This window comes from Mirounga angustirostris, unplaced genomic scaffold (assembly GCF_029215605.1).
Source record: "Mirounga angustirostris isolate CCGP_5_RB_7025 unplaced genomic scaffold, mMirAng1.0.hap1 SCAF_13, whole genome shotgun sequence".
Taxonomy (NCBI): Eukaryota; Metazoa; Chordata; class Mammalia; order Carnivora; family Phocidae; genus Mirounga; species Mirounga angustirostris.
The window spans coordinates 43,121,192-43,148,801 of NW_026991721.1; the positions used below are offsets into that span (position 1 = coordinate 43,121,192).

Here is a 27,610-nt window from a genome sequence, read left to right on the forward strand (position 1 = left end):
ATTTTCAATGAAATCTTGAAGTCAGATACAGTTATATATATAATCTGGATTATTCACTACTTAAAATGGCTTAATAAGATTTCTAATATCACTAAGCCACATGGAGGCAGTATAATTTAACTGAACAACTGAAATTTGAATATCAGGGTTTCATTTAACTTTAATTCTCTGGTACTCTGTAATTTAATTTTGTCATTAAAATGAGGGTCGCCTGGGTGGCTCAGTAGGTTAAGCATCTGCCTTTGGCTCAGGTCATGATCCCAGGATCCTGGGATCAAGCCCTGTATCAGGCTCCTTGCTCAGCAAGGAGCCTACGTCTCCCTCTGCCTGTCGCTTCCCCTGCTGTGCTCTATCTTTCTCTCTGTGTGAAATAAATAAAATCTTAAAAAAAAATAAAAATAAAATGAGGAACAAGACTAGTTACCTAACTTACATTTTTAAACATAAAAACTATTTAAGGAAAAAAACATACATTTATCACCAACATATAAACATAATGTTGGACCTACTCTGGTTAAAAGGGGGAAGGAGATCTAGGCAAACCCAGGGAACCAAACCCTGTAGGCAATGACCCTGCTCAGCAGGTCCTAACACACCTCAGCAAGACAACAGAATTCTAATGCTCCTCTAAAAAATAATTTAAAAATCACTGATAAGATGACCTTTTAGCTTTCTTGTCTATGATTTGTACAAATGAATTAAAATTGTTCTTATTAATCTTTACCGATCTTATCAGTTCCTACCAAATTCTAAACCAAAGATATTCTACTAGTACTTATTTTAAGTAAATTATATGAAGAAAAATTAGGGTAACATCAACATCCAAGAGTCACACACACACAGAAAACTTAAATCCTTCTCAAGTGATACCTATTCTTACCAAAAGCTGGTTACATATGAAGAAAAAAAACAATAGGGGCGCCTGGGTGGCTCAGTCATTAAGCGTCTGCCTTCGGCTCAGGTCATGATCCCAGAGTCCTGGGATCGAGCCCCACATCGGGCTCCCTGCTCCGCGGGGAAGCCTGCTTCTCCCTCTCCTACTCCCCCTGCTTGTGTTCCCTCTCTCACTATGTCTCTCTCTGTCAAATAAATAAATAAAATATTAAAAAAAAAAAAACAATACACTTAATCACAAAACCAAAACAAAAGTGTCTCTGCAATTTCAGTGGTAGTGCCCGATTATACATTTCCTTATGAAATGAACTAATGTATTTGTTCCACTAATCTATTTCCATTCTAAAATTCAACAAATTTTCTACCTGATAATATAACTGTTTATCTTTAACTACCAGGCAAAGATTATCTTGTTTACCTTCACATTTTCACACACCTGCTATAGTACCTGTCATCTAATAGGCCTTAAACAAATGGTTATGGAATTCCCAAAGTGTTACTAGGAACCCAGCCCTAAAAAAAGGAACAGACTAGAGACATATAATATGTTATAGAAATATAATCACAAAAGATAGCCATTAAACAGGAGGGAAAATTAGTGATATCAATTTATTAGCAAGCAAAGATGTGATCAGATTATTTTACATTTGCATAAAATTTAATAATCTACAAAGTATAATCAATACTTGAAATCAGATTTTATCCTCTTAATAGTGTTATTAAGTATAATGTAGATACTTTATCCTTATTCTACGGAAAACCGAGAATCATAAAAGTTAAGTGATTTCCTTACAAATACAAAAGTAGCAAAGACAAGTTGGAATTAGGAGTCAGTTTCATGTTCTTTTTTTTTTTTTTAAAGATTTTATTTATTTATTTGACAGAGAGAGACAGTGAGAGAGGGAACACAAGCAGGGGGAGTGGAAGAGGGAGAAGCAGGCTTCCCGCTGAGCAGGGAGCCTGATGCGGGGCTCCATCCCAGGACCCTGGTATCATGACCTGAGCTGAAGGCAGATGCTTAACGACTGAGCCACCCAGTTTCATGTTCTTTCCAAAGCACTACTTCAATGGCAGATAATCTGTCCCTTACTAACTTACCTTTATATTCTGCAATGACTTGTTTAATACAATATCCTAACAGGCTTCTGTGCTTTGAGAATGAGTAAAGCCCTGACACACTCTTACTACTGGGAAAAAGCAGAGGATGTATTGTTATTGAATTACATCCTATCCTGGTCTTGAGTTTCAATTTATTGTTTTAAATAATGAAGAAGAGCACCTCCTTCCCAGCTTTATCTGAATTCCAACCCAGAACTAATAGCCTCAAGAATGAAAAAACAGTATCTGTAGAGGGCATAATGTGCTGTATTATATAGCAGACTCTTCTTGGCAGGTTTCCCTGGTGTGCTGTCTTCAACCTCAGCTCCAGTGTCAATTTGGTAGGTGTAGAATATCAGAATATTGATTTATTTTATCACTTCTCCAGGGATGTTCTGTATCACAAGAAACTGGTAAGTCAATTAAATGTCATTTTATTATTTACCACTTGACTATCTCTAGCTGAGGACAAACAGGTCACTCCCTTCTTAGTTGAGTAAATTCTCTGCGGAAACCAAGTTACCTCTTAAAATACTACTACAACAGTGATGGGGAAGGAGGTGCCAATAAGAACAAAAGGTGGCCTAGGCCTAACTAGGAAGGGCTAGGGCCAAGAAGAACAATAGCGTTTTAAATTTCACAGAAGACTGTGATTTCCATTCTTTTGGGAATCACTGGATAGAGAGATAGGTGAAGCTCAGTGAACCACAAATAAACTTTTTTTTTTTTTTATATGGGAAGGGGTGAAGCTCTTCAACTTGTATGCAAAATTTAAGGGGCTGTGCACAGCAAGGGGTACTACCTAAAAAGGTATTAAGAACCACTGTTTAAGAACTCTGTGTAATAAGAGTATCATTATTCCCACAGGAAAATGCTAAAATAATTATATTTTCTTAACACCTCAGTAGATTAAAAGGTATCCTTATACTCTGCTGAAATTCTAAATTTTATTATCTTCTAACAACATTATCGTATCTAATTAGATGGACAATAATGTTTCTTTTCTTTTTCTGGAAACCTTAATGTATATATTCTTTGGCTAACCTTCTGAAACTTTGAATGACACTATATGTAACACATTTCATAACTAAGGTTATTAGGGAGTATAGCAGGCATGGTATAACTTCTAAATTCTAAATGTTTATATATTTTTTCTCCTTCTCTCTCTCTCCCTCTCTCTCTATATATGTTTTGTGTTCTACAAAAAAGCAGAAATTACAGATTAAAGAAAAACAAAGTGGAAGGTCCTAACAACTGTAATGGCTTACTAAGAGATACTACTTAATCATCTCAGAAAGTCTTTCAAGACAGAATAAATTTTCATCTCCCAGAATGTTTTAGAACAGTAAAAAAAATAGTGCCTTAAATAAGATACAGGAACAGATAAAATAAGAGCAAGAGTTCATGATCATATACTGTTATATACAGCAGATAAAACAGAGTAAACTTTTCAGAAGACAACAAGGTAATTTAAATTTTCTTCCTGTGAAGATAACATGACACTGAAACATGAATATGTCAAGAATTTATAAGCCAAATTCATGGTATTTTATTCACATATTATAGAGTTCATTTATTCTGGTCATATCTGCCTAGGAGTTTCATAACTACAACAGTATAATTTAACAATTCAAACCCTGAGTATGCTTAGAATAAGTATGCAATTTTGGTATTTTAATCCATGCCCATGTTTGAGCACCCCACAGTTTTAACTTATCTAAACTAATACTAAATATCAAAGCAAATTCCACAGCAATTCTACAAAACAATCCATCAAAACAACTTACTGAACCACAAACAAAGCACTTCCTAGAAAAAGAAAGAGAAGACTAGTTCTTAACAGCCCACCTAGGGATAAACTAGATGTTACCAATGCTTACTGCTGAGTTACTATGATCACAGTTCTTTGTGGCACAAATTTTTTAAGCAACCCTGGAAACAACTTCAAAGTTTTCTCAGAATCCCACAGTGATACGATTAAGATTTAAGTAAACTGCCCTCTTACAAGGTGTCAGGAACTAGCTGGCAAAGCATGCCTAATTCTGTAAAGGGAAGGAGGGAGACTGGGAAAGATGGATGGATGGATGGATGGATGGATGGATGGATTGGAGAGAGGGAAGAAAAAAGTAGGAAGGAAAGAAAGTTAAACCAGTATAGATGAAGACATACTTATGAAGCTAGATATATCTTTACTTATGTATCTGTGCATATGCACATTATATATGTTTGTGTTCATAACTACACTGTATGTTCTTACCTCATTAAATGCTTTGGAAAAACTGGTTACACAATTGAGTACAAAATATATAATCTCTGAGTAAAAATTTCATTATTAAATTAAGTTTTAGAGATTTAAAAATTAGAACTACCACTACTTGCTAATTTGAAAAAAAAACACTGCTAACCTTCCATATTCTGTATCTTCCACTCTATTACTGATTTTTTTTTTAATATTTTATTTATTTTTTGACAGAGAGAGAGGCAGCAATAGAGGGAACACAAGCAGGGGGAGTGGGAGAGGGAGAAGCAGGCTTCCCGCTGAACAGGGAGCCCGATGCGGGGTTCGATCTCAGGTCCCAGGATCATGACCTGAGCCGAAGGCAGACGCTTAACGACTGAGCCACCCAGGTGCCCCTCTATTACTGATTTTATTAAAAAGTATTACCTGTACACATATCACAATGGACAACTTAAATGTTGCTGTTTCCCACTTTCTACCCTCAGAATTATTCTTATTCTGGGTTTTTACATTATAATCTTCTCACATAGCCTCAATGACCACCTTTAAGAAGAAAACTTCCAATCTTACTTTTATGACTATCACACTTCTCCTGAATCTAGACTCATACTTCAAGCGGCCTACTGGCTGTCTCCACGAACATATCATTGATTTTCTTCATGAATTAAAGGCATAATTATATATTCCTTTTCCTTAAAGTAAAAACTATAATATTAAAAAAACTTCACTTTGGGGCTAGGTGTGATATATATAACTTCAACCTCTGTAAGGTATATATAATCTAGTAAAGGATCTTGATATTTAATGGAATCTTAATAAAAATTTGTGGTAAGTAAAAAATACTTTTTCGAAGCAAACAATTAACTTTTACATAATTTCAGATAAACATAGACCACACTTGGTATTATTTTTAAATAAGATACATTATAAAGCAACTTGTAAAAAGATAAGGCAAAAAGATTTGCTCTCCTATGTTTTAAAGTTAACTCCAAAAATTTTTTTTAATCTCCTTTTTAAAAAAAAAAAAGCCACTACCTTCTAGACAATACTAAAAGACTAAAATTTAAAGTTTTTAATTAGATCCCAAACCAGGATTTGTGCTTGCTATACATAACACACATAAATCCCCTCACCCAAAAAAAAGTACTAGCAAGGTATTTCCAGGATTAACCGCATCACCTAATAAACAACAGAACTAAATCAACACATATTACCAAGGGTTCGACTACTTAACAATCACATCAAGGTAAGGATCAATTTTTCTTCAGCAACCACGTGATAATCCTTATTAAAAAGCTACATTTAAAATTTTGATTAGGTTACAATACATTAACAAAAGAAAGAACAAGAATCATATGATCCTCTCAAGAGATGCAGAAAAAGCATTTGACAAAGTACAGCATCCTTTCTTGATCAAAACTCTTCAGAGTATAGGCATAGAGGGTACATACCTCAATATCATAAAAGCCATCTATGAAAACCCACAGCCAATATCATTCTCAATGGGGAAAAATTGAGAGCTTTCCCCCTAAGGTCAGGAACGCGCAGGAATGTCCACTATCACCACTGCTATTCAACATAGTATTAGAAGTCCTAGCCACAGCAATCAGACAACAAAAAGAAATCAAAGGCATCCAAATCGGCAAAGAAGAAGTCAAACTCTCACTCTTTGAAGATGATATGATACTTTATGTGGAAAACCCAAAAGACTCCACTCCCAAAACTGCTAGAACTCATACAGGAATTCAGTAAAGTGGCAGGATATAAAATCAATGCACAGAAATCAGTGGCATTTCCTATACACCAACAACAAGACAGAAGAAAGAGAAATTAAGGAGTTGATCCCATTTACAATAGCACCCAAAACCGTAAGATACCCAGGAATAAATCTAACCAAAGAGGCAAAGGATCTGTACTCAGAAAACTATAAAATACTCATGAAAGAAACTGAGGAAGAAACAAAGAAATGGAAAAACGTTCCATGCTCATGGATTGGGAGAACAAATATTGTGAAGATGTCAACGCTACCTAGAGCAGTCTACACATTCAATGCAATCCCCATCAAAATACCAACCACTTTTTTCAAAGAAATGGAATAAATAATCCTAAAATTTGTATGGAACCAGAAAAGACCCTGAATAGCTAGAGGAATGTTGAAAAAGAAAAGCAAAGCTGGCGGCATCACAATTCCGGACTTCCAGCTCTATTACAAAGCTGTCATCATCAAGACAGTATGGTACTGGCACAAAAACACACACAGAGATCAATGGAACAGAATAGAGAGCCCAGAAATGGACCCTCAACTCTATGGTCAACTCATCTTTGACAAAGCAGGGAAGAATGTCCAATGGCAAAAAGACAGTCTCTTCAACAAATGGTGTTGGGAAAACTGGACAGCCACATGCAGAAGAATGAAACTGGACCATTTCCTTACACCACACACAAAAATAGACTCCAAATGGCTGAAAGACCTCAATGTGAGACAGGAGTCCATCAAAATCCTAAAGGAGATCACAGGCAGCAACCTCTTTGACCTCAGCCGCAGCAACTTCTTCCTAGAACCATCGCCAAAGGCAAGCGAAGCAAGGGCAAAAATGAACTATTGGGACTTCATCAAGATAAAAAGCTTTTGCACAGCAAAAGAAACAGTCAACAAAACCAAAAGACAACCGACAGAATGGGAGAAGATATTTGCAAATGACATATCAGATAAAGGGCTAGTATCCAAAATCTATAAAGAACTTCTTAAACTCAAAACCCAAAGAACAAAGAATCCAATCAAGAAATGGGCAGAAGACATGAACAGACATTTTTCCAAAGAAGACATCCAAATGGCCAAAAGACACATGAAAAAGTGCTCAACATCGCTCGGCATCAGGGAAATCCAAATCAAAACCTCAATGAGATACCACCTCACACCAGTCAGAATGGCTAAAATTAACAAGTCAGGAAACGACAGATATTGGCAGGGATGCGGAGAAAGGGGAACCCTCCTACACTGTTGGTGGGAATGCAAGCTGGTGCAGTCACTCTGGAAAATAGTATGCAGGTTCCTCAAAAAGTTGAAAATAGAGCTACCATATGATCCAGCAATTGCACTACTGGGTAATTTACCCCAAAGATACAAATGTAGGGATCCAAGGGGTACGTGCACCCCGATGTTTATAGCAGCAATGTCCACAATAGCCAAACTGTGGAAAGAGCCAAGATGTTCATCGACAGATGAATGGATAAAGAAGATGTGGTATATATATACAATGGAATATTATGCAGCCATCAAAAGGAATGAAATCTTGCCATTTGCATTGACGTGGATGGAACTGGAGGGTATTATGCTGAGCGAAATAAGTCAATCAGAGAAAGACATGTATCATATGACCTCACTGATATGAGGAATTCTTAATCTCAGGAAACAAACAGGGTTGCTGGAGTGGTGGGGGCTGGGAGGGATGGGGTGGCTGGGTGATAGACATTGGGGAGGGCATGTGCTATGGTGAGTGCTGTGAACTGTGCAAGACTGCTGAATCACAGATCTGTACCTCTGAAACAAATAATACAATATATGTTAAAAAAAAAAAAAAAGAAGAAGATAGCAGGAGGGGAAGAATGAAGGGGGGGAATCGGAGAGGGAGACGAACCATGAGAGACGATGGACTCTGAAAAACAAACTGAGGGTTCAGAGGGGAGGGCGGTGGGAGGATGGGTTAGCCTGGTGATGGGTATTAAAGAGGGCCCGTATTGCATGGAGCGCTGGGTGTTATACACAAACAATGAATCATGGAACACTACATCAAAAACTAATGATGCAATGTATGGTGATTAACATAACAATAAAAAATTAAAATTTTTTTGATTAGGTTAAACAACTCCAATTAATATTCAGAACAGATCATAATGTATACCTACCTACACATTTTCTGTGAATATCTAATGTCTATGGATAAAACACGAATGCAATAGCTTACTTAAAAGAAATGAAAGCAGAATGCTTTAAAACAAAAGTTCAGTACCAAAAGTAAAAAGAGAACAGGAAATAAAATAGTAACTAAGATCCAAGTTATCACCTCACTTCCAAGAAACCTCTTTGTGCCTTAAAAAGTTATAGCTTTTGATATCAATAGTACAATTTTACTTTGGTATTTAAACACATGTTTATCTTCAAAGAAATGTTTGATTTTTTTAACCAATTATAAAAAAATAAGACCTAGACTAATATATCAAGAGAAAAGAATTGAGCACTCAACACACACACATATATATAAATTGGTATATGACATATATATAAATTGGTTACAAATCCATGGAGAAAGAATGGACAATTGAATCCCTGGTGCCAGAGAAAGTGACTATTTGCCAGCCAAAAAAAAAAAAAGTGGGGGGAGGGGACAGGATGGGGAGCAGGGCAAAAGAGATCCTATAGCAAGCAGCCTCTAATATGGACCTAAACACATTTCCATGTTTTACAAGGGATGGACGTATTAACACTAAGAAGCTCTAGAGTTAAAGATATCTATTGTAGTCCTTAGAGCAAGGACTAGAAAAAGAAAAAGAAAAAAATACTAGAAAATGGACTGAAAAAAAAAAATGTCTTCTTCCAGTTTCCAGTTTCTGTCCAAGGAGCTCAGAAGTCATCACTTAGTCTTAACATCAAGTAAAAAGCTGAAGAAGCTGGAAACACAACTCTTCTTAGATCCATAAGAGAAGCAAGGTCACCCTGCAAACTATTGCCTCCAAAACTGAAGAGATGATAAATAGATACAGAGAATCACAGTTTACCAGAGCAGAAACCAGCTGAAAACTCAGAGAGAGTAAGAGCCAGGAGAGGAAAACCTAAACTGAAAAATAGTAGGAGGCTCCGTGGGACAAGTCTGAAGAGTGAAAAACTCCAGGGGGACCCAGTCATAGGGGGACCCTCACACCCTTGTGAGTTTTACCTCTGGGAGCTTAACTAAGGTCCCACGGTAAATACCAGGGGGAAAGCCCCTTGTGCTTCCAAGTAGGGGGAGTCAAAAAGGAACCATTTTTTTCTAACATAAGCCACAGCACTCAGTTCTTAACAAGGCCTGCCTTTGGTAGAAGCTAGTTAACAGAGCCTGATCTACTAGGGTATGATGAGAGCCTAACTGACATGGGGAAGGGAAATACCCAAATCCAGCCAGCTTTAGAATTCCACATGGAAGAAAGCAAAATATCCAACTCCAGCACACTCTAACCATCCTGGCCCCACCTAAGAGGAAAAGAAAAACTGAGAAATACTTGTGAAGTTCACAGTCTAGAGACAGAGACTCACTGAAAGACTGAGGCCTAACCACAGTACTATAGAACAGTTTCCTTCCCCCACCCCACCCCCACACCTCACCCCCACATTACTAAAGGCTATTCCAGCAATTCTTTTCACCTGGTGCATCATGTCCGGCTATCAAGAAAAAAATTACAAGGCACACCAAAATGCAAAAAACACAATCTGAAGAGACAGAGCAAGTATCATAATCAGACACAGCAGAAATGTTGGAATTATCAGACCAGGAATTTAAAATTAAAACAATGATTAATATGCTAAGGACCCTAATGGATAAAGTAGATAGCATGTAGGAACAGATGAGCAAGGTAAGCAGAGAGATGAAAATCCTAAGAACCACAAAGAAAAGGAACTACAGCAGAAATGAAGAATGCCTTTGATGTAATCACTAGTAGACTGGACACAGCTGAGGAAAGAATCTCTGAGCTAGAGGATCTATCACAAGAATCCTTGAAAACTGTAAAACAAAAAGACCAGACACTGGGGGAAAAAAACCCAATACAGAATTTCCAACACCTGTGCAACAACTGCAAAAGGTATAACATCCACTAACAGGAATAGATGAAGGAGCAGAAAGAATGAAACAGAAGAAATATTCAAAGCAATCACGACTGAGAATTTTCCTAAATCAATGTCAGACACCAAACCACAAATTAAGAAAGCTCAGAAAATACCAAGCAGGATAAATGCCAAAAACAAAAACAAAAAGCGATACCTAGGAATATCTTACTAAAACTACAGAAAATCAAACATAAAGAAAAACCCTGAAAGAAGCCAGAGGGAAAAAACCACCTTACCTATAGAGGAACAAAGGTAATTGCATCCAACTTCTCCTGAGAAACCATGCAAACAAGAGAGTGGAGTGAAATATTTAGTGTTGAGAGGGAAAAAAAGAAAACACAAAAAACACCAACCTAGAATTCCATACCCTGAGAAATCATCCTTCAAAAGTGAAGGACAAACAAAGATTTCACCAGACAAAAATTGAGAATACTTGTTGCCAGTGGACTGGCTCTGCAAGAAATGTTAAGTGTTCTCTAAAGAGAAAGAAAACAATACAGATCAGAAACTCACCTACATAAACAAAGGTGGAACATTAGAGAAAAAATAAGTGAGGGTAAAATAAAAAATTTTATTTTTCTTATTCTTACTTGCTCTAACAGATAACAGTTCTTTCAAAATAATAATGTAACAATGTAATAAAAGCAACAGTGTAATTGTGTGTGCTTATGTGTATATATATATATGGTGTGTGTGTGATGCATGCTTATATATAAGTGAATGACAGCAATGATATAAGGGACAGGAAGAAGGAATTAGGAAGATATTGTTATTGTAAGGTACACTCACTACCTATGAAGGGGTATAGTGTTATTTGATAGTAGACTAGGATTAGTTGTAAATGTATGTTATAAAACTAGGGCAACCACTAAAAAGTTAAAAAAAAGTATAACTGATATACTAAGAAAGGAAAGAAAATGGAACCACATAAATATTCAGTTAAAACCACAAAAAGCAGAAGAGTAGAAGACAGAAAATGAAAACAAAGAACAACAAAGAGAAAACAGTAATGAATGTAGTAAATATTAATCCAAGTATATCAATAATCACTTTGAATGTCAATAGTCTAACTATGCCAATTAAAACACAGAGATTGTCAGAGTTGATCAAAAACATGACCCAATTATATATTGTCTACAAGAAATCACTATACAGACACCTGCAGATTAAAATAAAAAAGTACATGAAGAAATACTCTACAACATATACCAGCAAGGAAATATAAATTAAAACAATCAGATCCTCCCACACACCTATTAGAATGACCAGAATACAGGACACTGACAACACTTAAATGCTGGTGAGGATGTGGAGCCACAGGAATTCTCATTCATCGCTGGAGGGTATGCAAACTGGTACAGCCACTTTGGGTAACTGGCGGTTTCTTATAAAATTGAACATACTCTTAATATATGATACAGTAATCATAACCCTTGGTAATTACCCAAAGGGGCTGAAAACTTATATCCACACAAAAACCCATGCATAGATATTTATAGCAGTTTTACTCGTAACTGTCAAAACTTGGAAGCAACAAGTTGTCCTTCAGTAGGGTAGAACACAGCTCGTGGTGCATCTAGACAGTGGAATATTATTCAGCACTAAAAAGAAATAACCTATCAAGCCATGTACAGGCATGGACAAAACTTAAAGGCATATTACTAAGTAAAAAAAGCCAATCGGAAAAGCTTACATACTCTATGATTTTAACTATACAACAGTCTGAAAAAGGTAAAACTGTAAGAGAGTAAAAAGGTGACTAGTTACCAGGGGCTAGGGGGAGGGTGGAATGAATAGCCAAGCACAGAGGATTCTCAGGACAGTGAAATTACTCTGCGTGATACTGTAATGATCAAGACAGGTCAATGTAAAAACTGGTGACTATGAATAAGGGCCATAGTCTAGCTGACAATAATGTCAATTTCCTGGTTTCATACTATACTACAGTTACATAAGATGCTATCATTGGAGGGAAACTGGGTTAAGGTTTCAAGTGGCTCTATGTACTATTTGTGTAATTTTCCATGACTCTATAATCATGTCAAAGTTAAAAGCAAAAAAATATATAATAAAACAGACCACATAGTGACAATCATAATAAAAATAACATAAAATCATATGGCAGAACTAAACCAAATATATCTGTTGTATAAATAAATGTATATGGACTGAACTTGTATATCAAAATAAAATGATTTTTTCAGATTGGCTCTCCAAATATAACCCAAGTTTATGTGGCATGTAAGATAGACGCATCAAGTGTTTCAGGAAGATAAAGACATACTAGGCAAATGCAAGCAAGAAGAAAGAAAGATAACTAAAAATTTGGAACTCAAGCCAAAATACATGAAATGAAATAAAGAACACACTTTTTAATGCTAGAAACTGCACCTCAAATTAAAGATACAACCTAAAATCATATCCAATAGCATAGATCTTATGGCTAACCTTTGAACTTCCAATAAAAGACAATGCACTTTTTTTTCAAATGTTCAAAAAAAGTCACAAAAATTGAGCATAAATTCAGCCACAAGGAAAACCTTATTAAGTTTTATACAGAGAAAATACTATGAACAACATTCTCAGATAAGAATGCAATAAAACTGGAAATTAATAACAAAAGGGCCTTCCATCTTCTTAAGCTCTCTACTAAATAATTCTTATATTACAAGAGAAATACAAACTAAAATTGCAGAATTTCTAGAAAATGATAATGAAAGTACTACATATCAGAACCTATGGGCTATAAATAAAGCACTTATCAAAAGAAAATTCTGCCTTAAATACTTATATCAATAAAACTCAATGAAAAGAAATAAGCAACAAATGAAAAGGTTTCTAAAAGAAAAGCAAGTTAATCAAAAGAAAGTAGAAGGAAGGGGGAAAAAATAAAAACAAGAATTAAGAAACCAAAAAAGAGAAGTAATAAATAAGATGATTTGTTGGGAAAAAAAAAATCAATAAAATTACTAGCTAACTTAATAAAAAAGGGAAATAGCACAATCACACAAAATAAATAACAAATTGAAAATAACCATTGAAAACATAAAATTCAATCAAATCATAAGACTACTTGGTACAACTCCATGTAAATATAAAAATCTTTATAAAATAAATACTTTCTGGGAAATAGAACTTTCTAGCTATTAGAGAAGTTACTGAACGTCATTATTGAGCTCAAAGTTTAAACAGATCAATTACACAGAGGAAACTGATAACTTTTCCTAAGAACTACCACCCCCAGAAGAGTCACCATGCCCAGGTTTTACAGAGAAATGGGCCAAATACTCAAAGGCCCGAAAATTCATGGCTACTTAAACTACTCCAGAGCAAGAAAAAAAGATGGAAAACTTCTGAACTATTTTATGAAGTAAATGACACTCAAACCTGATAAAGAAAACAGAAAGACACACACTCAAACACACAATTACTAGCCAATCCACAAATAATGGTATCATAATCAACTCAGGTTCACTCCAGCAAAGCGAGGGCTGTGGAATGTCAAGAAATCCATTCAGCTCATTCCCTCAAAATAATAGGTTTACTGAAAAGATCTGGTGATTATCGCTTTAATCACATATTCAAACTTGGAACTACTTAGAACTATGGACCTCCTGATGGCTTCAGCATCATCTATGATGTATATGTTCAATATACATCATAATATAATCAAGTCTTCAACCCAAACTTCAGTTTACAGGGAATATGCAAGTTAAGTGAACCAATCAAACAATTCCATGAGGAAAAAATTCAGACAAAACCAGAAAAGTTTTACACACAAGACAACTGGCCTGATCACATCAATAAATCAATGTCATGTGGGGAAAGTGGGAAGATTAAGCTAGATTAAAAGAAAATAAGGAAATATAACACTATACTAGGGTGTGGTTCAAAAAAAACAGCGATAAAAGCATTCTAGGACACTATGGACTAGATGGTATTAGGGAATGACTTAATTTTCTTACATGTGATAATAGTATTGTAATTACACAGAAAAATATCCTTATTTTAAAATATGCATGCTGAAGTATTTAGAAGTGTCATGATGTTTACAATGGTTCACACACCACACACACAACCACACAAACATATAATCACTTACAAATAAGTAAAAACAGCAAAATGTTAACAACTGTTGACTCTAGGTGGTTACACAGGTGTTCAATTTCAACACTTTCTGTTGAAAAGTAGGCAAATAACTTCAAAATGCTCTTATTACTCAAGTGCTAAAAATAAGTAAATCGGAGCAAACTTGGTTTAAACATCTTTAAAATTTCACGTATGAGTTACATATTTTGAAATCATATTCTAAAACAAGTGTTCACATTTTTAAATGAATCAGGAAGTTAATAATCAGAAGAATAACTTTCTCATTCCTTATGGGCAAAAACCAATAATAACAGTTAACACGTAACATTTACTATGTGTCAGGCACTGTTCTAAGCACTTTTACATACATTAACTCCTTTAATTGTCTGGACAGCCATGTGACTAGATTATCACTGTCTCCATTTTCAGGTAAGGAATAAGCCACAACACAGTAAGTGACAGAGTCAGCTGCCCCAGCCAGAAAATACAGCTCCAGAATCCACACTCCTAATACACAATACTATTCTATTCGGTACTATCAGGTGGGACAACCTATGTTTCTAGCAATACTGACTTGATGATGCTGGAGTAATAATATCCCTTGATTTTAGTAATATTAATAATCCAACCATAGAACCAAAAGCTTAGACACCAAAAATTTAGACACCATTACATTACTTAAACAAGAGGCATTAAAAGTGACTTCAAGTGGTTTAGGTAAATATTTGGTTATCTGATAAAATCTATCTATACTTTTACTATGGGATCAGTGATTATAATGAATATCTTCATAAACTGGATGATGACCCAATCTCGGTTAATACATGACCCCTTGATTAAAACATGACCCAATCTTGACTCTCTGGGATAAAGATGGAACCAAAGCAGTTCCCAGCGATGAAAGTAATTATTTACAAGATGGTAAAATTCTTTTAGGCAAAAGCTTTACCTTCACCTATTTACCTGGCTGAATAATTTACATAGTAGTTTGTAGCATTTTATAGAAATCTTATTATGTTACATGAAACATTTTCTGGTTTATATAAACGAAAATATTTTTTTAAATGAGAAGATACCTTAAAAATAATAATTGATTTAACAGAGGTCACTCAATGAGCTTGAAGCAAATTACAGATGTAGATGACAAGAGAAAACTACCATTAATTTTCTTAGGTGGGATAGTGGTATTGTGGTTATGGAAAAGATTTTTAATTAGATTTGTGCATGCCATGTCTTAGGCACATTCAAGAACTCTCTAATACTTTAGTAAACAAAGGCCAAAGGGTATTATTACTCTATAAAGTCAATCTTTATATTTTTACAGGCTTAATAAACATAGATGATAATATTAAGACAAAATTAAATTTTCCATCAAATATTTGCAAGACTAAAAACATATGTGAAAATATTTTTCATCCCTGGACTACAATAAATAGTAAGTTAAAAAAAACTTACTTGGGGTGGAGGACAGTAAATCAGTTCTATTAAATATGTAGATATATAAAACTTTACCTGCTTTTTCTTTCAATTAGAATGGCCACATAAGATGCTGGCAAAGCGGCACCAAAGCCAGGACTCCAAGAGTAGAATTTTCCAAGTATCTTCCTGAAATTCAAATTTGGAATGTTTGTATGAAATTTCTATTTGGTTATTTCAGTTATTACGAATAGATATTCCCCCTTCTCAGTCCACCCTCTACCTAATGTCCCACAGTACCTCAAATTCAACATGTCCATAACCAAAGTCATTAGCTCTCTTCTCTATCCCCATGAATTTGCTTTCTCTCCTCTATTTTCCTAGGTGAATGGGATCAACACCTACCTACCCACTCATGTGTGATGCTTTGAGACATCCTTAGCTTCTCCTTTTCCCCCACACATTAAATCGTTCCCTTAAATTTTTCCATACACAATTTCTCTCTCAAATTCCTCTCCAACCTGCCACCCCTGCCTCAGTTAAGTCCCTCACCATCTCCTATTCTAGTTATAACAGCAAACTAATAGGTATCTCTCCTTCCAATAATTTAGTCAGTCATATTCATTCACACACTCCCTGGATCCAATGTTACTCACTATACAAATCCTCTATATTCTCAGTTGCCTTATCTATCAAATGGGAACAATAACAGTACCTATCTCATACAGTTATGAGAACTACATGAGATATTTCCTAGCACCATGCACAGCACAGGAAGTGTGAGGAAAATGTTAGCTGTTGTTATGATTACTATTACTACTATCACTATTATTACTACTACTATTTTTTAACACATGATAAATATTCAACAAATGTCTCCCCTTCTTTGCTTCTACAACCTTTGATAACTTTTCCTTACAGTACTTATGTATTTTATATTTTTTAGTTTTGTGTGTGTGTATATATTATTTTTCACTTACTAGAATATGTCCCTTGAAAATAAGAACCTACAAAGTGTCTCACACACTATAAATGGCCATTAGCTGATTGGGTTTTTAAAGAGACCAAAAAGTAGTGACTGGGTGGCTCAGTCCGGTAAGCATCTGCCTTCAGCTCAGGTCATGATCCCAGAGTTCTGGGATCAAGCCCCCCATCAGGCTCCCTGCTCCATGGGGAGTCTGCTTCTCCTTCTCCCTCTCCCTCTGCAGCTCCCCCTGTTTATGCTCTCTCACTCTCTCTCTTAAATAAATATCTTAAAAAAAAAAAGACCAAAAAAAGATATTTGGAAACATTAGAAAGATTATTTTTTTCCTTTCAAAGACTATATGTTCCTAAGAAAGTTAATCTCCCTAAGAAAGGGAGAAGCAGCACACAGAATTTGCAAAAAGTGATCTGAACAAAGTTGGCCGATTGCTAAATAACACATTATAAGAAAAATGTATGTACATACACATAAGGATTAAGAATCATTGATGAAATGGTATTTTTTTTTTTTCTAACTGAAGCTTAGCTTTAGAAGAATTAGAAAACCAACAGAGCATATATAACATGAGTATTTCTAAAATGAACATCAGAAACCCCCGGCCTGAGAAAACCAGAAGTGATTTTCCCTCCAACATAAAATCTATAAAGGCCTTAAGAAGTTATTGAATGTAAAAATTAAAGAAAAATAACTCAAGGAGTCAGTTATAGGAGTAACACAGATGTTATTATAAGTATTGTAACTATAAACCCAATAAATGTTTTCCATTTCCACAAGTTAACCAAACAGGTTCACAGAACATAAAGAAATATGCTACAATAGCAATTTATGATTATTGCAATATTTTAAGACCTAATTATCTTATAACTTTATTTTTAGTGTGTGAGCAAGTATTAGAAACTTTCCAGAGAATATATGATAGAGTTTCTTATACACATTTTCAAGTCAAGTTTAAAGGCATGATTTTCTCAATAGTATAAACTTTATCAATTATTTTCTGCATAATTTAAAAGTTTATAAATATTAATGTATTGAGGGAAAAAAACTGTAAAAGACATATGAAAATTATCTTTTTAACTGTAGTTAATGTATACCTACAGAACTACTCTGAGCAACACTAATATGAGAAAAATATAAATTTAGCATTTTAATTTGACCATTTTAACAAAAACACTAGTTTGGATTTTCAACAATCACTAGGGAAAAAGATAAGTAAATACATAATAAACATGTTAGGTGTCTCATAGAACTAAAAACTTAATTCCATAATCATAGGAAGCATGAGACACAGGTAATCAAAAGACTTAATCAGGACCAAAAGTTTCATCAATAGGATGTGCCAGAAGTTAATTTACTGTTTTACATATAAACACGAGCATTTTATGGTCCTTTTGAAGTCTATTCACTGCATGTGGACCTCACCTATATCATGGATGGGTGCTTTGAATTCCTGATCCATGAAATTGAAAAGCTAAGAAAGCATAATCAACAACTTGGTAAATATAGTAAGCCTCAAAAAATGCACGATACACCAAAACACTTTTGCTATATAATCACTGCAATAATTTAAAGTTTATATGACATCTTTAGGCCAAGAGGCCCACAACTCCTCATTTCACAAGCTTTCTTTGAGATAAATAAATGTCTTTGATGGAGAAAAAAATATACAAGCAGTGACCTGCACAACATTTATAAAAACATCCATTTGTTTCAGTTTCAACAAAGGAATCTGTATTAATCTCCAGTGGTGATTATGAGTACCAACCTTAAAATGCAAAAGAAAGCCATATACAAGGCCCCATTAGCAGTCAGAAATGAAGCAGATTGTAGGATCTCAGGGAGTAGTTTGTGTAAATAATAGTCTAATTTTCGTTTCCGGAGAATTGCTGCAATCTGGAAAGAGAAAGGTTTTTTTGTTTAATTCAACCAATTTTTCCCACTTAAATTAGCTCTTAGGTGAAAGGTACTGAATAATAGCATATATTTTAAAAATTAAGTTAAAACTGGTATTTTACTGGTTCCTCTATAAAAATACAATTTCTGGGACAGAAAAGAAGACACTTAAATTTACTGAAGATATAATGGGTAAATTATACACCAAGAAATTACAACATGGGTCATAAAGAATAACTTCCAAATGGTAAATATTTGTAATACCTTGAAAACAGTTTTAAACTGAATAATGGAATACATTTTTAAATGGAAAAAAAAAAAGCACAATTCAAATAGAAATTGAATGCCAAAACAAAAATATTTTACAGATATTATCAGCCTGGATATTAGAAAAACTCAGTGACAGAAACCAAAGAAATTCATTCAGCTATTCAAACATGACTACTGTGTGACAAAACCATGCTATGAATAAAAAATGTAAAAAATAAAATTAATGATTTCTGGCCCACTGGAGCCCATAAAAAAAAAAAAAAAGGACTGAAAAACAAAGATTGAGAATCTAGTCTATTATGGGTTGGTACCACAATGTTACCAGAACACGGAAACAGGAACAAGTTCCTATGCAGAGGATGTACACAGAATCCTGTACAGAAGTTTGTCACAAAAAGATTTCATAAAGATATCACCTGATGAGTCTTCATGACTTATCTTTTAAATTTAGATTGAAAATGTATTTGTTTTTAGTGGTTTTTTTTTGTATGTGAACTCTGAATTTAAAAGAAAGGTTTTAGGACTAAAACAAACAAAAAAAGCTCTGAAATAAGTTAACAATGATATTTAAAAATCAAGACCTAAGTCTTTAAGTATTTATCGAGTACACTATTAATGTTATAGGATATAAACAGAATATAAATTATAACATGGTATGATAAGATACAGATAAAGATATTCAAGAATGATTAAGTGTTAATAATACAATACAAAGTACCTTGGAAGTTTATCAAAGAGTTAATTTAATATACGTGTAGGCAGCAGTTTCATTACAAAAGGGATATGAGCTATTTTTGGAAAAACAGAATTTTCACAGGCCACAGGGAAAAAATATTTTTCCATCATGATAAAACAATGTATCAAAGGAACAAAAGTTAAAACCACATAATTAGTGAATAAGGTAGGAGGTGTAAGAAAGGGCAGGACTGACTTGAAAGAAGACTAGAAAACTCTCTATTCACTCCCACATATCAATTTTCCTAAGGTCCATGATCAACAAATCCAATGGCCTCTTCTCAGTTTTCTTACTCTACCCCTCTCAAAGCTCTGAAACTGACCATCTCCTACTTCACTCAATTAAACAGTTATTAAGTATTATGCCATACACAGGAAAAACAATGAATACCTACTCTCTGCCATCAAGGAACATAAAATGTTGACAAGGAAACAGACACATAAACAAGAAACTTTAATAATGGTGTAATGCGAGACTAGAGAAAAAAGAAACTGCTATAGAAATATATATTAGGGAATTACTAAAAGGAGATGGGACTGGGGCAGGTGATGATGTCTGACTGATATCACTGAATTTTCTAAGACAAATCTTGACAAATAGGTGGAATTTTGACCAGAGAGGTTTCTGTATTTTCCATGACAATGCATTCTTTTCATTTTCCCACTGTATCCCTAAATCCTTTTCCTTTGTTAGCATTTCTTCCTCAGATTGCTACTCATTCCAAATATGCTCTCTCCCATGGCATCATCTACCATCTCAAAGTAGTAATTATAACTCCAACCTCATCCCTAAATTCTTAATCCATCCTTCTGATATCTACTGGACGTATCAAGAAATATGTACCACAGTTATTTAAAAAATCAGCATGTCCAAAGTAGAACTCATTATATTTCTCCAAAATGCTTTTACTTATGAGTTTCCCACCTTATTACATCCACCCAATTACTCAGGAACAAAATGCTGGTGTCATTTTCAATCACTCCCTGATCCTCAACCATCTCATCAGTTCTTTTTTTTTTTTTTTTAAAGACTTTTTATTTTTAAGTTAATCTCCACACCCAATGTGGAGCTCAAACCTACAATCCCATAGTCGAGTCACAAACTCCACCAACTAAGCCAGCCAGGCATCCCAACCATACCATCAGTTCTAATGGTCTCCTAGTATCTTCAGGTTTTGGAATGTAATGTCTCTTTCATTTTAGACTTAATAGTGGGCAGAATGTGCTACTCTGTTATATATTCAAGTAGATACCAAAAAAGAACCACCCCCCCAAAAAACAAGTCCCGCTGTTCCTAGAAAGGAAGAAACAAAATTATCCCTGTTTTCAAATAACTTGATTGTCTAACATAGAAAAACAGAAAATCTCAAACAATATACAAAATAAAAACAAACCAACAAAACCCAACCTCCTAGAATTAATAAGGCAGTTCAACAAGGGCACAGGACACAGATAAACATACAAAAATCATTTCTAGGGGTGCATGGATGGCTTAGTCGGTTAGGCGTCTGCCTTCAGCTTAGGTCCTCCAGGTCCTGAGATTAAGCCCCACATTGGGCTTCCTGCTCAGTGGGGCGTCCACTTCTCTCTCTCTCTCCCTCTGCCCCTCCCCACTGCTTGTTCCCTCTCTCTCTCGCAAATAAATTCTTTTTTTTAAAAAAATCATTTATAGGGCGCCTGGGTGGCTCAGTTGGTTAAACGACTGCCTTCGGCTCAGGTCATGATCCTGGAGTCCCGGGATCGAGTCCCGCATCGGGCTCCCTGCTCGGCAGGGAGTCTGCTTCTCCCTCTGACCCTCCTCCCTCTCATGCTCTCTGTCTCTCATTCTCTCTGTCTCAAATAAATAAATAAAATCTTTAAAAAAAAATCATTTATACAAGAACAATCACCATATGGATACCAAAATTAAAAATACAGTAGCATTTATAAATCATCAAAAAAATAAAACACTTAAGAGAAAAAACTACCTGTATAGGATTTGTATGCTGAAAACTACACAATGCTGATGAAAGAGAGTAAAGACAGAGTAAATAAATGTTTTGGACTAGAAGACTCAGCATGTCAATTCTCCCCAAAGTGACACAATTTCTATCACAATCTCTGAAAGATTTCTGCAGATAGATATAGGCAAGATTATCCTGAAATTTATACAGAAAAACAAAGAGATTATAAGAACTAAAACAACTTTGAAAAAGAATAAAGTGAATAAGTCTACCCAATTTTAAGACTTATTATATTCATAGAGCAATTGGGCTTTGTGTTATTGGCAGAGTAATACACAAATAGGTTAATGAAATAGAAGAGTACCTAGAAATAGACCCACACAAATACTTCCAACTAAGGACTTTTCAACAAATGGTGCTAGAGCAACTGGATATCCACAGGACAGACAATAAAAAATAAAAATGAAAAACAACCTTAACCTAAGTCTCAAAATTCACACAAAATTTAATTCAAAATGCATTATAGACATAAATGTAAAACATAACACTACAAAACTTTAAGGAAAAAAAAAATCAGAGAAAATCTTAGGGATTTAAGGCTAGGCAAAGAGTTCTTAGACATGAGACCAAAAGCACCATGTATAAAAGGAAAATCTGTACATTACACTTCACAATTAAAACTTTTTCTCTTTGGGGCGCCTGGGTGGCTCAGTTGTTAAGCATCTGTCTTTGGCTCAGGTCATGATCCCAGGGTCCCGGAATCGAGCCCCACATCTGGCTCCTGGCTCAGTGGGGAGCCTGCTTCTCCCTCTCTCACTCCCCCTGCTTGTGTTCCCTCTCTCACTGTGTCTCTCTCTGTCAAATAAATAAATAAAATCTTAAAAAAAAAAAAAAAAACCTTTTTCTCTTTGAAAGATGTGTTAAGAATATAAAAAGACTTAGGGCGCCTGGGTGGCTCAGCTGGTTAAGTGACTGCCTTCGGCTCAGGTCATGATCCTGGAGTCCCTGGATCTAGTCCCATATCGGGCTCCCTGCTCGGCAGGGAGTCTGCTTCGCCCTCTGACCCTCCCCCCTCTCATGTGCTCTCTCCCTCTCATTCTCTCTCTCTCAAATAAATAAATAAAATCTTTAAAAAAAAAAAAGAATATAAAAAGACTAGCTACAGAATGGGAGAGAATACTTGTAAACTACATATCCAGCAGAGGACTAGTACCTAGAATATATAAGGAAATCTCAAAACTCAACAGTAAAAAAGTAATGCAACTAAAAAGTGGCAAAGATATGAACAGACATTTCATTGAAGATGCGCAAATGGCAGACAAGCACACTAGCCATTAAGGAAATGCAAATCAAAACTATAATGAGCTATCACTACACAAATACCAGAATGGCTAAAATTTAAAAATACCGGAAACACCAAATTCTGGCAAGAAGGCAGAGAAACTGGATCACTCATGTATTACTAGGGAGAATGCAAAGTGGTATAGTCATTCTGGAAAGCAGTTTGGCAGTTGCCTGAAAAAATAAACAAGCAACTATCATATGACCCAGCAACTACAGTCCAGGGTGTTTATCCTAGAGAAATGAAAATGTATGTTCACACAAAATCTGGGCACAAATGTTTAGAGCAGGTTTTTTACATAGTAGTCAAAAACCAGAAACAATCCATATGTCTTTCAAGAAGTGACTGGTTAAAAAAAATGGTGGAGTGTCCATACAAGAGAATAGTACTTAGCTATGAAAAAGAATAAATGAGTGATACATGAAAAAATCTTGATAAATCTCCTAAAAAATATGATGAGTAAAAAAGCCAATCCCAAAACACTGTATAATGCATGATTTCATTTATGTAACATTCTTGAAATGACAAAATTATGGAAATGAAGAATAAAGTAATGTTGGCCAGGTATGTGGGAGGGAAGTGGGTATTGCTATAAAAGGGCAACCTCAGGGATCCTTTGGGTGATGGAGACGTTCTGTATCTTGACTATATCAATGCTAATATTTTGGTTGTGATATTTTACTATCATTTTGCAAGATGATACCACTGGGAGAAACCAAATAAAAAATACAGGAAATCTCTCTCCATTATTTCTTTTAACTGTATGAGAATCTACAATCATCTCAAAATAAAAAGTTCAATTAAAAAAAAAAAGCAGTTATCCACATGGTCAATAGGTAAACGAAATATGCTCATCATCATTAGTCTTCATTGAACAAAGAATTAGCACTACACACACATAAGAATGACTAAAATAAAAAGAACTGATAATGCAAAGTACTGATGCAAATGAAAAAACTAGAACTTTCATACATAGCTGGTGGGAATATAAAACTGAAGAGTTTCTTTACTATCTAATGAAATTAAATGTATACTTACTCTATGATCCAGCAATTCCTCTCCTAGGTATACATACTCAGAAGAAGTAAGTGCTTATTTCCACCAAAAGTCATATTCATAGCACTATCTGTAATTACAAATACTGCCAAACACTATCCATTAACAATCAAGTGGATAAATTGTATATATTTGCATTACTGGTATACCAAACTGTACAGTCTATTCTGAGAAACAGGGAAAATCTTACACAAAACGTGAGAAATAACCTAGGACCTTATCATCACTGTGCTCTAATCCAGAGCTTCCAACCAGGGTTTACAAGTGGCCAAAATAATGATCCTCTCAACAGTTTGGGTAGTCAGGCCTAGTAGGTAAGAGAGCACAGTAATAAACATCTCAGTTTTCCCTAGTGTGGCACACAATTATTATTCCTAGGTATGCTACAGTGTTAAAAAAAAAAGGTTAGGAGGGGCGCCTGGGTGGCTCAGTTGGTTAAGCGACTGCCTTTGGCTCAGGTCATGATCCTGGAGTCCCTGGATCGAGTCCCGCATCGGGCTCCCTGCTCGGCAGGGAGCCTGCTTCTCCCTCTGACCCTCCCCACTCTCATGTGCTCTCTCTCTCATTCTCTCTCTGTCAAATAAATAAATAAAATCTTAAAAAAATAAAAAAAATAAAAAAATTAAAATAAATAAAAAAAGGTTAGGAAACACTGATCTCACCAAATAATGTGACAGTAATTGTACATACCATGTAGTAAGAGCACATGTACATGTATATAAAATCATTATCAGACATCCACAGGCACCTTCATAAACATATTTTTATAGCAAAAATATGTTGTAATGTTCATAAGTTTTGACCAAGAAATTCCACACTAATTAATCTCTTATGAATTTTCCAAATACACTTATATTTAGCTAAATACAGTTACATAATAGCACTATGATTAAAATATAAGCCTTTATTTATTTTAGTTATATAATCTAGTTTTAGAAGACTACTTAATGACCAGGAAAAAATAAATCAAAATATACAAAGTGAAAATGCAGACTACAAAACAGTATTTTTTAATGAACATATGGAACAAATATGAGAATGTTGTGCACTGGTCATCTCCGGTTGTGGCAAAAGATTATTTTAATCTTCCTTTTGCTTAGGAGTATTTTCCAGACATTCTACAATAAGCATATGATGTATGTGTAAAATTGGTGGGAGATGAACAAGTATGAGAAAATGGGGGTTATTACAGAAAAAAGAATCTGAACAAGAGATAGAAATAAATACCATGATGGAGTACAAAGTAATCATGAGATAATCATGAGATACAATTTTTAATTTTAGCTCTACAACTAATTGCCATGAAAGATCCTTGTTTAGATGTAATTCTTTAGACTTCAGTTTCCTCATTTATTAAAGAGATTGAATTAAATGACACAGGAGTGACATCAGCCAAATAGCAGAATAGCAGTTTCTAGCACTTAACCTCTTGCAAAAACATCAGTTTGAATAACTACCCATGCATGAAAATACCTTCACAAAAGCTAAGGATTCCAGATGAAAGATTACAACACCTGGATGGAACACAGAAATAAGAAAACACACACTGAAAATGGTAGGAAAGACAATCTCATATTCTGCGTATTACCCGACCTCCGAGTCCAGGCAATCCAGTGTGGAGAGAGACACCCACCCAATAAAAGAAGAGTGAAGTGAGCATCCAACTTCACCACAAATCTTGGAACCAGGCCTGCCCTAGTGAAATCAGGCACAAGGCCAACCCACACAAACTATAGACTCAGATTCAAGACCCATCCCAGCACTAGGCTAACTCCCAAGAAACCAGGCTCTAAAGTTGTTCCAGGGACCCAAGCTTCAGGCCCAACACCAACGTCCAAGCCACAAGGCCTACCCACACAGGCCCAAGCACAAGGCCCACACCAGTGAACCTAGGCTCTAGATTCACCCCTAAACACCAGACCAACCTGCCTGAAGGCTCCAATAGCAAACCCATGCACAGACTTGACCAAAAAACCTACCCAAAATCTCTGGACAGTCTGCACGGTGAAGGGCTTTCACTGCAGGAGCCAGAGTTTGGAGACTGGAAATGATGCCTACTTCTTCAAATGCACACACACCAAAACAACTCCACAAGGAATACAAATAATCAGGAAAACAAAGAAACAAAATAAAACACCAGTATCCAACCCTAAAAAAATAGAGATCTATGAACTGCCAAAGAATTCAAAACTGTCATCTTAAAAAACCTCAGTAAACTACAATAGAACACAGACAACTAAACGAAATCAGGAAAATAATACATGACCAAAATGAGTTCAACAAAGATGAAAACTACAGAAAGAAAGAAAGGGGGAGGAAAAGAGGAGGGAGGGAGGGAGGAATGAAGGAAGGGAGGGAGGGAGCGAGGGAGGAAAGGGAAACAAAATCTGGAGCTGAAGAAAACAATGACAAAACTAAAAAAAATTCCACAGTTAGCTTTAACAACAGACTAGGTGGAGCTGAAGAAAGAATCACTGAGGTCAAAGACAGGTCATTTGAAATTACCCAGGTGGAGAAACAAAAAGAAAAAATATGGAAAAACAGTGAAAAAAGTCTATGACAATTATGGAAAACAAGTCAAATAAATAAGCATTTGGGAATCCCAGAACGAGTAGAGAAAGAAAAAAAACAGAAACCTTACTTAAGGAAACAATGACTGAAAATTTCCCTAATTTAGAGAAAGAAACAGACATTCAGAACCATGTAGCCCAAAGAACCCCAACTGTATTAACTATAAAGAGATTTACACCTAGATATATCAATCAAATTCTCAAAGGTCAAAGAGAAATTTATTTTAATCCCAGTACAGTTACCATACAGTGTTATATTAATTTCACATGTACAATAAAGTGACTCAATGATTCTATACATTACTCAGTGCTCATCATGGTAAGTGTATCAAACAGAGAATTCTGAAAGCAGTAAAAGAAAAGCAAATCATTGTATACAAAGGAACCCCAAAAGAATAAGTGAATTTCTTAGCAGTATTCTTGTAGGCCAGAAGAGAATAGGATGATATATTCAAACTGCTGAAAAAAAAAACTGCCAACCAAGAATACTTTACTTGCCAAAGCTGTCCTTCAGAACCTGAGATAAAAACATTCACAAAAAAACAAAAGCTAAGAGAGAACATCACCACTAGAACTGCATTACAGGAAATACAGAAGACAGTTCCTCAAGCTGAAATGAAAAGATATTAATTAGTATCATAAAAACCTGTGAAAATATAAAACTCACTGGTGAAGATAATGCATAGTCAAATTCATACAAATATATAGTCAGGTATTTTAATACTGTCATGGTGCTGTGACAGTACCAATTAAAAAGTACTGACAGTACTAACTCTAAAATAAAGGTCAAAAGATAAAGTATTTAAAATAACTATAGCAGGACGCCTGGGTGGCTCAGTCGGTTAAGCGTCTGCCTTCAGCTCAGGTCATGATCCCAGGGTCCTGGGATCGAGCCCCGCACTGGGCTCCCTGCTCGGCGGAGAGCCTGCTTCTCCCTCTGCCTCTCTCTCTCTCTCTCGAATAAATAAATAAAATCTTTTAAAAAAATAAATAAATAAAAAATAAAATAACTATAGCTATAATAATATATTAACAGATACATAATACAAAAAGATTGTGATTACAAAAACATAAAATGGGGATGGGAAGTAAAGGGTAGAGTTTTTGCATGTGATTGAAGCTATCAGCTTAAAAGAGACTGTTTATAAATATGTTTTATATTAGCCACATGGTAACCACAAAGCAAAAGCCTATAGTTGATAAAGGAAAAATAAAGAAATCAA

At 35.2% G+C, this 27,610-nt stretch overlaps 1 protein-coding gene across 2 annotated transcripts in view; it reads right to left on the bottom strand.

Annotated features, from left to right (window-relative positions):
- Positions 1–27,610, bottom strand: part of TMEM135 (transmembrane protein 135) — a 271,644-nt gene that overhangs the window by 224,415 nt on the left and 19,619 nt on the right. For both annotated transcript variants that reach the window (XM_064576804.1, XM_064576803.1), the window contains exons 2-3: positions 18,344–18,471; positions 15,693–15,785 (exon numbers count right to left, since the gene is read on the bottom strand). In XM_064576804.1, coding sequence (XP_064432874.1) covers positions 15,693–15,785; positions 18,344–18,471 — 221 coding nt within the window. The remainder of the gene's footprint in view (positions 1–15,692; positions 15,786–18,343; positions 18,472–27,610) is intronic.